Genomic DNA, 13,993 nt, shown 5'->3' with positions numbered 1-13,993 from the left:
ATCGATGAACTGATACTTTATATAGTTCCAATGTCTATGGATGATGATCCATAGTTTCTTTGCCTATTTAACTCCCTCGTGTTAAAATTTAAAAAAAAAAAACCAAATGTATTATTTTAAAATTTGGCTTCGATTCAATTTACGCAATCAATGAACGATATATTTGTAAGAGCTTAGAGAAATATACTCGCCTCTATTAGGAGACGACTTGGAACTTAATCCAGCTCGCTGCTCCGATACGATATATATATATATATATATATATATATATATATATATATATATATATATATATATATGTGATAGTTTAATTTATACATACAGGTTTCCTATACATACTTTCCTTCAGGACTTTCACGCGATGAACTATAAAGACCAACTCGGTGACCCTTGGACTGAGTTTGAACTCCCAAACGGTTACGATAAACATTGACCTCCGTTAGTAGTTACTTGAAATTAGAAATTTCAAGCGTATTTTTCTTTTTCAGTACGATAAAGAATCAAATGAAATAATGGATACGAATCCGACGTCCGTCGCGAGGGTCGCTTCCACGTTGCTGATAACTCGGTCCGAGACACCGGCGGAGTATTCGTGTCTTATTGTTTCTGGAATGAAAACAGCACGAGCCTCAACCATTGTTTACAGCACAGGTAAGGCGTTAATCATCAACGGCTTGGTGGTATTTGTGCAAGCCTTGGTGGATACCACTCGTACATAATTCCCAAATCTTCGCCCAAGATTGTCGCGTTGCGACCTAAAAATTTATTGCTATATATATTACCAACAATAACATCATTTTTATATAAAAAAGGTTTTCAGTAAAGCTTCGAAAAAGTAAACTCCGTATATAATAAATTTCTAATATGGCAACATTATACACATAATATTATAAGCGAAGAATGTCTGTGATATAATTATTATTATCTAAGCAGTAAGCGTGTAATAATAAAACGTCAAAATCTGAGTCACTCAGAATTTTATAACTGATAACGAAAAAAATTAACACATGTTTAGCAATGATTAATACAACCGGACAACTATTTTGTATGCACGTGTCATTTTTTTTTTTTTACTATTCAGATAAGATATTAGCTTTGTAATCTTTGAAAAGATATTATAAAAAAATTCGTCGACACGAGACGCGCCTTAGATATGTAACATCGAATTTATTAGTTATTGAAGTAATGTTTGATCAAAGAAAACGATTAAATCATTAGAAATTAATTTATACGAATACAGAATTCCATCGAAATCTTATTATCATAATCTCTACGTATAAAACAAAATCGCTTCCCGCCGTCTTTGTTCCGCGTAGATGTTTAGAACTACGCAACGTATTTAAATGAGATTTTCATCAATAAACAGAGCGACTCCAGAGGAAGGGTCATATCTAGAGCACATTCATATCGTAGTTGAGAAAAGCCGAAAATTTTGTATATTCGTGTGTTTTATAATCTAAAGGCTGTATATAGAACCTTATCATACCCATGAGCCTTAGCATTAGCAGCCTGTAAATTTTCCCACTGCTGGGCTAAAGGCCTCCTCTCCCTTTGAGGAGAAGGTTTGGAGCATATTCCATCACGCTGCTCCAATGCGGGTTGGCGGAATACACATGTGGCAGAATTTCGTTGAAATTAGACACATGCAGGCTTCCTCACGATGTTTTCCTTTACCGCCGAGCACGAGATGAATTATAAGCATAAATTAAGCACACCCATGAGAGGAGCCGGTTATATACGGTTATGTACTTGGTGGTAGGGCTTTGTGTAAGCCCATCTGGGTAGGTACCACCCACTCATCAAATATTCTACCGCCAAATAACAGTACACTGTATTGTTATGTGCCGGTTAGAAGGGTGAGTGAGCCAGTGTAATTACAGGCACAAGGGGCATAACATCTTAGTTCCCGAGGTAGGTGGCGCATAGGTGATGTAAGGAATGGTTAATATTTCTTACAGCGCCCTTGTCTATGGGCGGTGGTGACCACTTACCATCAGGTGCCTTGTGCCTGTGATTACACTGGCTATAAAATAAAATAAAAAAAATAAAATAATCTATTTGTAATTCGGTTACTATATCGGGTACGATTCGTTTCACTTACGGATAGATGAATTGTCTAACAGGCGGGATATAGAAGCTTACTTCGTATGTATTCGAAGGTTAAGAATGGCGGATGTTAGTGGAAATGAATGAAGACGACAAATGCTATTTTCAATTAAAAAAAAATAGATAATTCTACTTTATATTCTTACGAATAGTTTTTGAATATGGTTATCTTCAATCTATCAAAAAACTTATTCCCATATTTCAACTTGCAGATAAATTTCGGACAATTATAATTAGAAGTAAAATTTCGTTCATTAAATACAGATTATAAATTTATTAAAGTACATAGTTTAGTCCAATTGTACTAAAGTAATAATATAAATATATTCAAAGTCAAAGTCAAAGTCAAAGTCAAAAATCTTTATTCAATATAGAAGTGTTTGCACTTGCTTATTGATTGTCAAAAATCTACCACCGGTTCGGAATTTAGCACCTCGGACCTGAGAAGAACCGGCGAAAGAAACTCAGCGGGATATATTATTTTCATTTTTTTTCATTATTTTAAATATTTAACAATAAAACTTCTTAACACAATAAAACACAAAGTAAGTTAACTAAATTACTGATATTGCTATAAAAATTGATGACCACATTATCGCCTGTAGTAAAATAATAGCAACACGCATAACAAGGGAATAACTATAAAAATCATAAAATATCCCATAAAAACTTTTATAAAGGCTTTTATGAGTATTGAATTGGCATTATTTCAGCTATGTTTAGATGTTTTAAGAAGTATTACTCATTATCTAAGTTAGTTTTATGTAGTATATTTATGTTAAATTTTAAACATTATTAAGGAATAAAATAAAACAAAAAGATCAATATTCACAATACTTAAATGAAACACTCAATATTATTGTGTAACATAAATAATATTGATTTTGACAGATTGGAACAATTTGGTTTGAGCATTCCTCAAATTATCTTTTTTTTTGCAATATATTTCCGTTTTTTTGTAAAACATTATAATTTATGAATAATTTAAATACACTCAATTAACTCCCAAGAATACTTTTAAACATTATACATAGTAACGTAGTATTACTTTAACGATAAAGTATAATGGAATGAAATCTAATTAACTAGTTAAAATATATTATACTAACTTTTTTCATCACCAGATGGCAGCACCGAAATAACTGAGCGTTCCAAGCTTGTTCCTTTATCGCCGAGAATCCTCGTATCATATAAAGTTTTCGTCGACACGATAGGCAGCAATATCGTGCTACCTTGCAGGGTCAAAGGTCACCCTCGACCAGTGGTGGTTTGGAGGGATAAGGACGGCGTGGTCATTGAGAACGACAGTAGAATGAAGGTAAGATTCTTTGCGAAATCAATTGATACTTAGCAAGATGGTAATATTCATAAGATTTTATTAAAAATCGTTCTTATTTCAAATTAAAATTCCTTTATTACTTACAATTAATTTAATTTAATTTTTATCACATCTATTTGCATATTTCTTTAATGTGTAGTTGAATTTATTTGTATTGGTTTATTTTTGTTTAGTTGTGGTATCGCCCACAAAATTCTGATTAGCCTAAAAGTTGACTGTCAAATGTCTTGTACGATTAAGCCCATAGTACCAATTTTGGTTATGCATTTCAATTAATAATAATTGTGTAAATAACATTATCTACACAAACATTACCCAACGTACAAGGTTACAAAGTTATCCACTTAAGGTACTACTATCCAACACTAGATGACGCTAGCGTCGTACTCTTAGTTTATTATTATTTAAATAGATGGCGTTAGTTGTATTTAATGTCAACTCATTGTTTAATGCTACAATGACATATTTCCTCATTACTCTATTCCCATTGTGAATAATGCAGGCTGCATTTAACAGTTTAATTGTTGTAAGTAAATAGAATATCAGAATACAATTAAATAATTATGTTCTATGCAGTGATGAAAGAGTTTGTTTATTTCCAGTATCTTTAGTTTAGTAATTTTAGCCAAATCTACATTTTAACCCGTGATAATTTGCCCACAAGTGCTCATAAGAGTAAACTCGTTTTAAATATATCATATTTTTATTTCTGCGTTGTAGGTGCTGCGTTCCGGCGAGCTGGTGATCACTTCGCTTCTCTGGAGCGACATGGGCGAGTTTACGTGCAGAGCCAGCAATCTCTTCGGAAGTACCCAGATCAAGACATTCGTTTATCCGGCTCGGGTACGTGTTACGTCTTATACTTATATACAATTGTTGGGTACATAAAATTCGCCGGGGTTGGGATCGAATTTTCGACTGATTCGTTCACTTTTTATATGTTGTCAATTAAAATAGTTTTATTAGCTATTATTGTCTGAAGAACAAAATTAATAAAAAGGTCTCTATGGCCTAAACTTGGCTTGAAATAACTGAATTGGTAGCTGTACTTGAATCAAATTTCATCAAATTCGTTTTTTAGTAAAAATAAGCTCTATTAGTTAATTAATAAAGATAATTTTTCCGTCCAAAAGTTCTTACATGAAATTTAAAATAGGGCTTTTTTTTAAATATGTTTATTAAAGCGAATGTAATTTCTTTTACAGCCGAATGAAACCGACGGATAATCGGCAGCAAATAAACAAACGAAGTTCCTGTTGATAGTTAAGATTGTAAGAGCACTTCACACGCTCCCCGTAACGCTGCGATGTATTTGAATTTATAAATACATTTCTAATTATTTTGGTTACATAATGTTATTTGTAAATAACTTGAACGGAATATAAAATATTGTATGATAACGGCTGGTCCGGAAGTATTAAAAATATGTTTAAATATTTATACAAACTATATACTATGTATTAAAGAGTACCGCACTGTGTACCGCAAATTAATTCAATAAGATTCTTTATATAACTTGATAAAAATATCATAACCTTGTGACTATATTAAATTTTATTCAGTAGAAAACAGAAACAGTCTTAAAAAAATGATTAAGAAATTGAAATCACAATGACAGCATATCCGATTTTAAAATCTAACGCCATTCATATTCTTGGTTTTCAATGTCATCGATAGATGGCGCTAGAGGTGTATCAAGATATCTGTTTTATGATCTTGTTTCTGACGAATATACGTATTAAACAAATGAGTTACAAGTTTTTCTTACTTTAATACTTTATAATACTTTATGAAAATGTAATTGTGACCAGTGATTAGAAAAGTTAAATACAACAAAACGTGTTAGATTTTATTACATATAAAATTATATAAAAAGTATTATTTATATGTATGTATTATATATTTTTGGAATCGGCATGATGTACAATTTAAAAAAATTTACATTATTGTAATACCAAACCCAAAAAAACTTTTTGCAAATTCTTGTACCAAAAGCAAAGCAAATAAAGTTGAGTGTACTATATTGTAAACTCGTAACAACGTAAAGTGCGTACATAAGTTCGACTTGCGATTGAGCTGAGACTTTGTACTTAAAGTTGAACTAGTATTAAATTCACTTGCGCGAGTGGACTCGAATAGCATGTTTTTTTAAGATAAAGGCTTTTAAAAATACATTCAATTGTTTTAATAGTATTTTAAAAGTACTCTTTACATTCCAATCACTGGTTAAGAACTTAAAATCTAATTAATTTATCTAACCGCTGCGTAAAACAGTAAGAGAGGTGATTAATTTTTATTATCTGTATTTATGACATGTATTTGACAAATGAAGACCCAAATGAAGTTGTAACGTTGACAATTAAATATGTCCCTTTTATTAAATATATTTTAATCGCAGCGTATTATCCGTGTGAAGAGACTCTAACTGAACCGAATCTGCCTATTATTTTATTTTTTTTTAATAAATTATAATGTAAAATGAGTATAATTTAAAAGATAAACTATAGTTTTAATATTTAACAACTATTGTGATCTATAATACTTATTACTATAGTAGACTGTGATGCAACATAGATATTGAAATTAATAAAGAAAATGGAAAATTGTTTTTCTTTTATTGCAATCAGCACTCAGTGTTGTTGTGTTCCGGTTTGAAGGGTGAGTGAGCCAGTGTAATCACAGGCACAGGGGACGTAACATCTTAGTTGCCAAGGTTGGTGGCGCATTTTTGATGTAAGGAATGGTTAATATTTCTTACAACGCCATTGTATATGGGCGGTGGTAACCACTCATCATCAGGTCGTCCATTTAATCGAACTTAAAACCAAACTGGCTCAGTAGATAAAAGTCATGGATCTTAATCAAACAATCACAACTGTGTTTTTATGTACATAAATTGAGTTTATGGTAAACATCGCGAGGATTAAAAATCTGCCCTTAGACATGTCCACTAACTGGAGCAGCGTGGTGGAACAGACACAATAAAGGTTTACGAATCTGCGAGACTGTCACAAGTTAGAATGTAATATTGGGTTAAGCGAAGTGACGTATGAAGTCCGTCAACGGGAGCATTTGACTGTATGTTAACAATGAACATTCGATCGTCCGCCATTACGTTCCAATTATCGCCGATTTTAAAATATATTGTGACACTTTTAATGACATAATCGAATGAATATCTAAGCTCTGACTCCACGGCATGCGAACGCTTAAAGTCGAATCTTAGACAGACATTACAGACGAGTTTTGTCGGTGACTGCCTTCGAGTAATTTTCAAAGAAAGGTTAATACATTACACTTCGTGAGTTCTCTAGACTTGCATCTGTTATTATGCACACATTTAGCTCTTAAAGAACCGTTTAATACACAAAGGATAATATCAGGGCAATGTGTATTATACACTCTATAATGTATTGAATTTATAACTAACGGAGCTGAATTAGATCAGAGAATTATACTTCGAACTTCGTTAAACGCTCATTATTGTTAGTCTTATATATTAATAGCGTAAACAGATTTTTGTCTCAGTGATTATGGGACGATTATTCATATAAAATTTTGGTTATGGACTCATTTTGATGAGCTCCAGCCGTAGATTTGCAGAATAAGAGGATTTATGATTGTAATTTATTAAATTGTTATGATTTACGAAGAATTAATTTTAGAGAGCGTAAAAAGTTACTGGTAGAGAATTTGACGATCGATAAGTAACGATACGAGTAACGGTTTGACAGCTCGTTTTTGGTGAGAGTCGCCAAGATTTGGAACGACCTGCCTGGGTCTATTTTTCCCGATGAGTTGAACTCTGGAGCCTTTAAGAGTAGAGTGAACAGGTTTCTTTTATGGGCGTGTACCACCTTCGTCTTCATCTACACTTTCATAGATGGAAGACAAACGCCTATTCCATTACAACGATAAAAAAAAGGCTAGTGCTTCTATATTGAATAAAGGAATTTGAGTTTGAAAACAAACTAAAAAATAATATGTATTGTGTAACGGTCGGACTTTAGACTACTAAATTCATCTCTTCCAGAAAACTCAGACATATTAAATAATAATTAAAAGATGAAGAGAAAGTTACTCAAGGTTATTTACAATTATAAACATATTAAATACCTATGAGGCAATTGTTTTATTTCCCACAAATATCTTCTAACTGTTCTATTTTTATATAATTGGGAGACTTGTTGGCAAAGGGGCCACGTTGGCGTTGTACGAAATATTACATCGCCAATGTACCACCAACCTTGGGAACTAAAGTGTTATCTTGTACCTGCCGTTACACTCACTGACTATTCAAACTGAAACTCAATAGTACTAAGTATTACTGTTCGTTGGTAGCCCTGATAAGCGGGTGATACTTAGCCAGGCTGGTGGGGCCAATTGAGCAACAGAGGCTGTTTAAAAGTTCTTTGGGATTCAGTTATTACGCTTCCAACATTGTTACTGAGTCCAACCTAAGCCCAACAGTGGGCCATTCACAAGTTGTTACCTTATTAACTATACCTGCAATACAAAAATTAGGCAATAGATTTAAAATCAATTTATTTACATAATCAAGAAACGCAGGTAAATGATTTCTGTGTCGAAATATGAAATCTATGAATCCTCGCTCTGATGTTCAACGCCATCATTACAGATGAATTTGGACATATAGATCAGTCTAGCGAATTCGTGCGGTAGGAAAATTGCGTACTACATTTGTTTTCTGTCTGTGGTCCAAGTCGTGAGACCCAGCGACGTTTTATCCGTTAATAATATTTGATGGCAGTTGGAATCTAAATTAACTCAATAGTACAGTAAACTTTTATTTTTATAATAAATATTTATTTATCAAATAAATGCTCAATATAGTTATTATAAAAATAACTTTGTACTATAAATTAATTAAAAAAAAACAGGTATTTTGATGATTTTTAAAGTACCTGTATCAAATTGGGTACTTTGTGTATTTTTAATACATAAAATCAAAGTCAAAGTTAAAATCAAAAATCTTAATTCAATATATATATATATATATATATATATATATATATATATATTTGTATATAATATTACATTACATTACATTAGCAGCCTATATATTTCCCACTGCTGGGCTAAGGCCTCCTCTCCCTTTGAGGAGAAGGTTTGGAGCATATTCCACCACGCTGCTCCAATGCGGGTTGGTGGAATACACATGTGGCAGAATTTCATTGAAATTAGGCACATGCAGGTTTCTTCACGATGTTTTCCTTCACCGCCGAGCATGAGATGAATTATAAACACAAATTAAGCACATGAAAATTCAGTGGTGCCTGCCTGGGTTTGAACCCGAAATCATCGGTTAAGATGCACGCGTTCTAACCACTGGGCCATCATTATATATATATATACATACATTTGGAAAGGCAAATTAACCGAGAAGGCAGATTTGTTGTAGGGACTTAGAAAAGCTTGGCTGTTTTTTGTATAAAATAACTGGACTAGGAATTAATTCGTAAGGACAGCGGATTTGGAATTTAGATTATATATTTAAATCACCACAGAAACAAATACTTAACCACAGTATGTATTGACTTTGCGGAGTCGGAAATCTTATTCATCGGGAGGGCTCGGGATAGAGTTAATATCGAAAAGTATATTAGAAGTAGGTATCTTTCGAATAAACGGTACATCGCCTCGGTAATCGAACCCGGGACCTCGGATTGGCGTACCCATGAAAACCGGTGTACACACTACTCGACCACGAAGGTTAAAAATAAATTACAATATTTTTTTATGTATTGAAGGATATTAACTCGCTTTTTATTTACAACTTAGACCGCACACACAAACAATTAATCGATACTTGAGCGTGGTGAGACAGCTCACGATTCGAGATTAGGCAACGCGGACGCCAGCGAAGTTATGTGACAGCACTAGTTTAGTACGCTGATACCAAAATCCGCATTATGATTACTTCTATATGATTCTTCTCTATTCTCTCAGTTGATGGTCTCAATTCTACCAAGGCTTTAAGGTACAAATGTGGCCCATTTGATAAGTGGTCATAACGGCACCAACGTTCATAAAGGGTCATCTATATAAATTACGTCACACGAATTTAATGTTTTTTTTCATCCCCTGTCCTTGTCGCAGGTGATCAATTATCAGACACCCCCTCTGGTGTGACGTCACACGTTTCGCAATGTTATATAGAAGATTCTTCTATTTAAACAGCTGCAGTTCAAAAATTATATTCGTTTTCATTTAAGTTAGTTTTAATAAAATTGTCATGAAATTAAACTATTCAGAAATTTTACATAAAAAATGTAATCAACGAATATCGTTAATTATATCAATAAAATATATTAAACTTAATCATCTGGTGTCCGTGGACTATTGACCCTGTTATAACGGTCACTTTATTTTCGTTTTGGTTACGTTTATCCGACAAAGATGGCGGCTGACAGGGACTGTCATGTCTAGCTGCAATTCTTCGAGGATGTTTTTTACAACAGGATCCCAAAAGATACAAATTTATTTAATTGCAAAATTAAAAAAAATCGTTTAGTTTCGAATACAAATGTGAAAAACCCCTGAGTTTCATAAGCCGGTTCTTCTCAGGTCTGAGTTGTTTCTATCCGAACCGGTCGATTTTTTATCTTGACAATCAATAAGTAAGTTTTTTTTTTTCTTTTTATGTATCTTCGCAATCGGCATAGCCTCTTATTGCCTCTTATCTGATTTTTTTTCTCGTTTCAATGAAAATGTTGTCACGTGACGTCACCAACCAGAGGACACCTCACTCCTTGTTAGAAACATTTTTTAAACCACTCAAAATTAACGCCTTGCGAGTTTCTCCGATACGAACATAGTTTATGTTTATGACATATTCAAATATTACAAAAAAATCTTACAAGGTAAAAAAAAGGTTTATTAACATTTTTTATAAAATGATAAGTAAGTAGTTACGTGCCGCAGTAATACTTTCTTTAATCGTATTATCACGTAGTATCGATATGATACAAACGTCTCATCAAATAACTTTGAAGAACAAGAGCGTAAAATTTAATTCGTTCAATGAATCAGCAAAAGGACATATTCAAAGTCTACAATGCAAAAGTGTTCTTATAATTCCTGTAAAATTTGGGAAACACATTATCCAATATATATTACAAAAAGCAGCGCTAAATAATGTTTTAAAAATTAGCTTCCAAACCAAGGTACGAATCGTGTGGATACAGATGTGACCTTGTACTCACCTGTCTGCGTGGTTTGCAGGGGAACTGACAATCACACAACAATTGAAGATGAAGTTCGATATTCAAAATTGTTGGTGATGAATGATGGTTGTTTTTTTTTTGTTTATTTAAATAAACCAGTTAATCTGTATGTTGAATGTATTATTTGTGCTTTTAATTTGTTTAAAATTATTTATTTAAATTATTATAATTAAAATAATATTTTAGTAATCAACAATTAATTACGAAAATCTAATTAACATTTGATTATTTATTACAGAATAAGTATTGTTTTTTTTTTTTAATATAAATAGCATTAATGGTCTGTGTATAGTCTGTGTATATTCTCCAATTCGAAATGTTTCTGAATTTGAAATTATTAAAAAAAAATGACATTTAAAAATACAATGATCAAAATCGAAGTTGTTGATCTGTTTTATGTATTCTTATAACATTGTATCATACTAAAAATTATCTTTATTTCTAGTGACGTCATACATTTAGAGCAAATATAAATATCACTCGACGATAATTATAAAGCTAACGACACACACACACACACACACGGCATACATACATATATCATTAATACACACACGCGAACAAATAAACGCACAAATACAAACTCAATAGTTAATTAAATAATATTGAATGTCAGTATTCTTTAAGAAATGTATCTAAACTAGCTTTCGCCCCTGGCTTGTTTTAGGTGGAAAAAGTAGCCTAGATATGTCATATTCGGCTTAGTGGTTTAGCCGTTAGAGCGTAACAGACAAACAGAGTTACTTTCGTAGTTATAATATATTATTCGTATAGTTTTCGATACGGCCTCGCTTTTGTTAACGGTTGTTTAATTAAACAGTCTTTTCTCTCTTTCTCACAACATCGATTTAACGTTTGAAAGAAGAAGACAAAAGTTATTAATAATTTCATTATTGGTTATGTTTTGGTAAAAAAAACCTAAGTTTTTATGTGTATACAAAAAATCGTGCCTATGCTGTTGAGTGATGAGTTCTTTCATCTGGAGTCAATGCTGGTGCAGCATCAGGTCATGGCAATAATGAAAATGCATTATCATCGGTACTGAACCAACACGTAAAATTTAAGATTTCGCATGATTTGATCTAACCTAACTAAATCTTTAAATAAAACATTTAAAAAAATCATAAAATGGAGTTTAAACGTCATTATTTTTCAGTGATTGTTACATTTCATTAGCTATGCAAATATTTACTGTATAACATAAAATATATGGCCGCCCGAACAGGGACTTGAACCCTGGACCCTTGGATTAAAAGTCCAATGCTCTACCGACTGAGCTATCCGGGCTCATGACTAATCTAACGAAATTGCATATTACAAGAAAAACTCTTTTTGTCTCAATTTCTTGTTTTGCATTTGTTTCAATGTTAACATAATCGAATTAAATTTAATAAATGATAAATGTTTAATAGTTATTTTATTAGGATCTCAATAGTTAGATGTCCTCAGTGTGTCACAGAGAACTAACTTAACCTGCTTACGTGCGCACACGCGTAGTATACTCTAACTCCGCAAAGTAAACATCTATTCTAAGGAATCTATTTGCTAGCTATTTACAGCCTGACTGCCTCTAGATATAAGGTTCCTAACACCTCGGAAACCAGGAAAAACCATTGGTCTTCATTACCGTCTTTACCATAGGGCACATAGGGCACGTGCCCAGGGCCCCCATCCTAAGAGGGCCCCGAAGAACCAGCAATTTCCTTCACACGTTTGTGCTCACGTTGACTGCTATGTATATTTTGGAAAGTGATATATTTGTAAGAAATAACTAACATATTTATAAAAAAAGGCTATTGCAGATAGTCGACATTAAAAGTAGGAAGACCTGATCTTCATGATATAAATAGATATATCAGGTTCCTACGAATTAACGAAATTTACCGCACCGTTTATTTGAAACTATACTTAAGACCTGGCCATAAGCAAATTATTTGTATATGGTAGTAAATACCTACCAAAAGGGCCCCAAATTCATGGGTGCCTAAGGGGCCTAGCATAGCTTGAGACGGCTCTGTTGCTTCTAAATATCTAAATCTAATTATGTGAGTTAGGTAATACAGGTGCCCCTGTATTTGCACACACACTAGTGCAATACAATACGGTCGTAATATTTTCCGTCGACTCCGCAAAGTCAATAAATCCTCCCTACAAGTGTTGGTTGCTCTTATGAAATTCCGCAGATATTTTTAACTAGTCTTATGAATACATTAAAATGTTTTATTTAAAAATACGGCATTTTATTTTGTATACGATAAAATAGCTAGGATCTAGCTAGTTTTTTTTTTATTATATACGTAGACTCACCTAGTATATGTCACCTATGACATTGACGCTGTAATAAAGATTAATTTATTACATTTCAAATGCGCCATCTTGAAACTAAGATGTATATGTCCCTTGTACCTGTTAAATTGGCTAACATGCAACCTTTAAACCGGAACAGAAAAATCTTAAGTATTGGTATTTGTCGGAAGATCTTACATTAAAATATTATCTCTATATAGAATACGTTACATTAAACTTCCCCGCTGTAAAAGTGCTTATAATAGAGTATGTACTTGATATTTAAACGAGAATATATTTTTACATAAATCTTCATAAGTATAATATTTATCATAAGATAAACACACCCTATTTACACAGAATTTACCATTAATCTCCTAATGTTTCCTCGTATACCTGACCTGAGATGATGCTTAAATCTTTTAATAAATCGCGCATGAAAATAGTCGTTTTCATTCCAAGAATTCTAAGTTATAAAATCAAAAATAGAAAGTCTATTTTGATTCCAAGTAGACTCTTAAGAATTTCTTATAACGTCGCTTTATAAGGTTAATTTTAAAGTGAGGTTAAGTAATGAGTTTGCACAGATCCTTAGCACCAGAGCAGCTTTAACCATCTAGATGCAAAATGATGGAGATGCTTTTAAATTCGACCAGATTCATCTAACCGCAAGGGCCTGTATGGTTTTCGTACGTTGCGAGCGTAAGTACAGTAACCCATGAATCGTTTTGAAAATATACGTAATTATAAAAATTAAAGAAGCACATGGAATCTATAATCAGATTCGCGGGCAGCTTTACCTATTTACCCCTGCGATTAAACTTAAAGCTTGTGTTTAAAGGGATCAAGATCGAACATGCTAATTTTGACATCGCTAGGCCCGTAAACTAATGCGCTCATGACACTTAAAACTGGTTAAACTTTTAAAATGAATTAATTGATACATTAAATCTAATCGACAACAATTAAATCAACATCATATCAAACATTTGACAACCAATCCGATTGAAAAAAA

General features: G+C 32.7%; 1 protein-coding gene and 1 non-coding gene across 5 annotated transcripts in view; one reads left to right on the top strand and one right to left on the bottom strand.

Moving 5' to 3' along the window:
- The window catches only part of LOC125073953 (neural/ectodermal development factor IMP-L2-like), a 75,976-nt gene extending 70,691 nt beyond the window's left edge, over positions 1-5,285 (top strand). For all 4 annotated transcript variants that reach the window (XM_047685077.1, XM_047685074.1, XM_047685076.1 and 1 more), the window contains exons 4-7: positions 489-651; positions 3,231-3,424; positions 4,166-4,288; positions 4,651-5,285. In XM_047685077.1, the coding sequence (XP_047541033.1) occupies positions 489-651; positions 3,231-3,424; positions 4,166-4,288; positions 4,651-4,671 (501 nt within the window). In that variant the 3' untranslated portion in view covers positions 4,672-5,285. The remainder of the gene's footprint in view (positions 1-488; positions 652-3,230; positions 3,425-4,165; positions 4,289-4,650) is intronic.
- Positions 5,286-11,906: 6,621 nt separating this feature from the next.
- Positions 11,907-11,979, bottom strand: Trnak-uuu. The gene has a single exon. It is a non-coding gene; the product is annotated as a tRNA-Lys (tRNA).
- Between the last annotated feature and the right edge of the window lie 2,014 nt (positions 11,980-13,993).

This window comes from Vanessa atalanta, chromosome 26, assembly GCF_905147765.1.
Source record: "Vanessa atalanta chromosome 26, ilVanAtal1.2, whole genome shotgun sequence".
Taxonomy (NCBI): domain Eukaryota; kingdom Metazoa; phylum Arthropoda; class Insecta; order Lepidoptera; family Nymphalidae; genus Vanessa; species Vanessa atalanta.
This window is presented reverse-complemented; position numbering and strand designations above follow the sequence as displayed.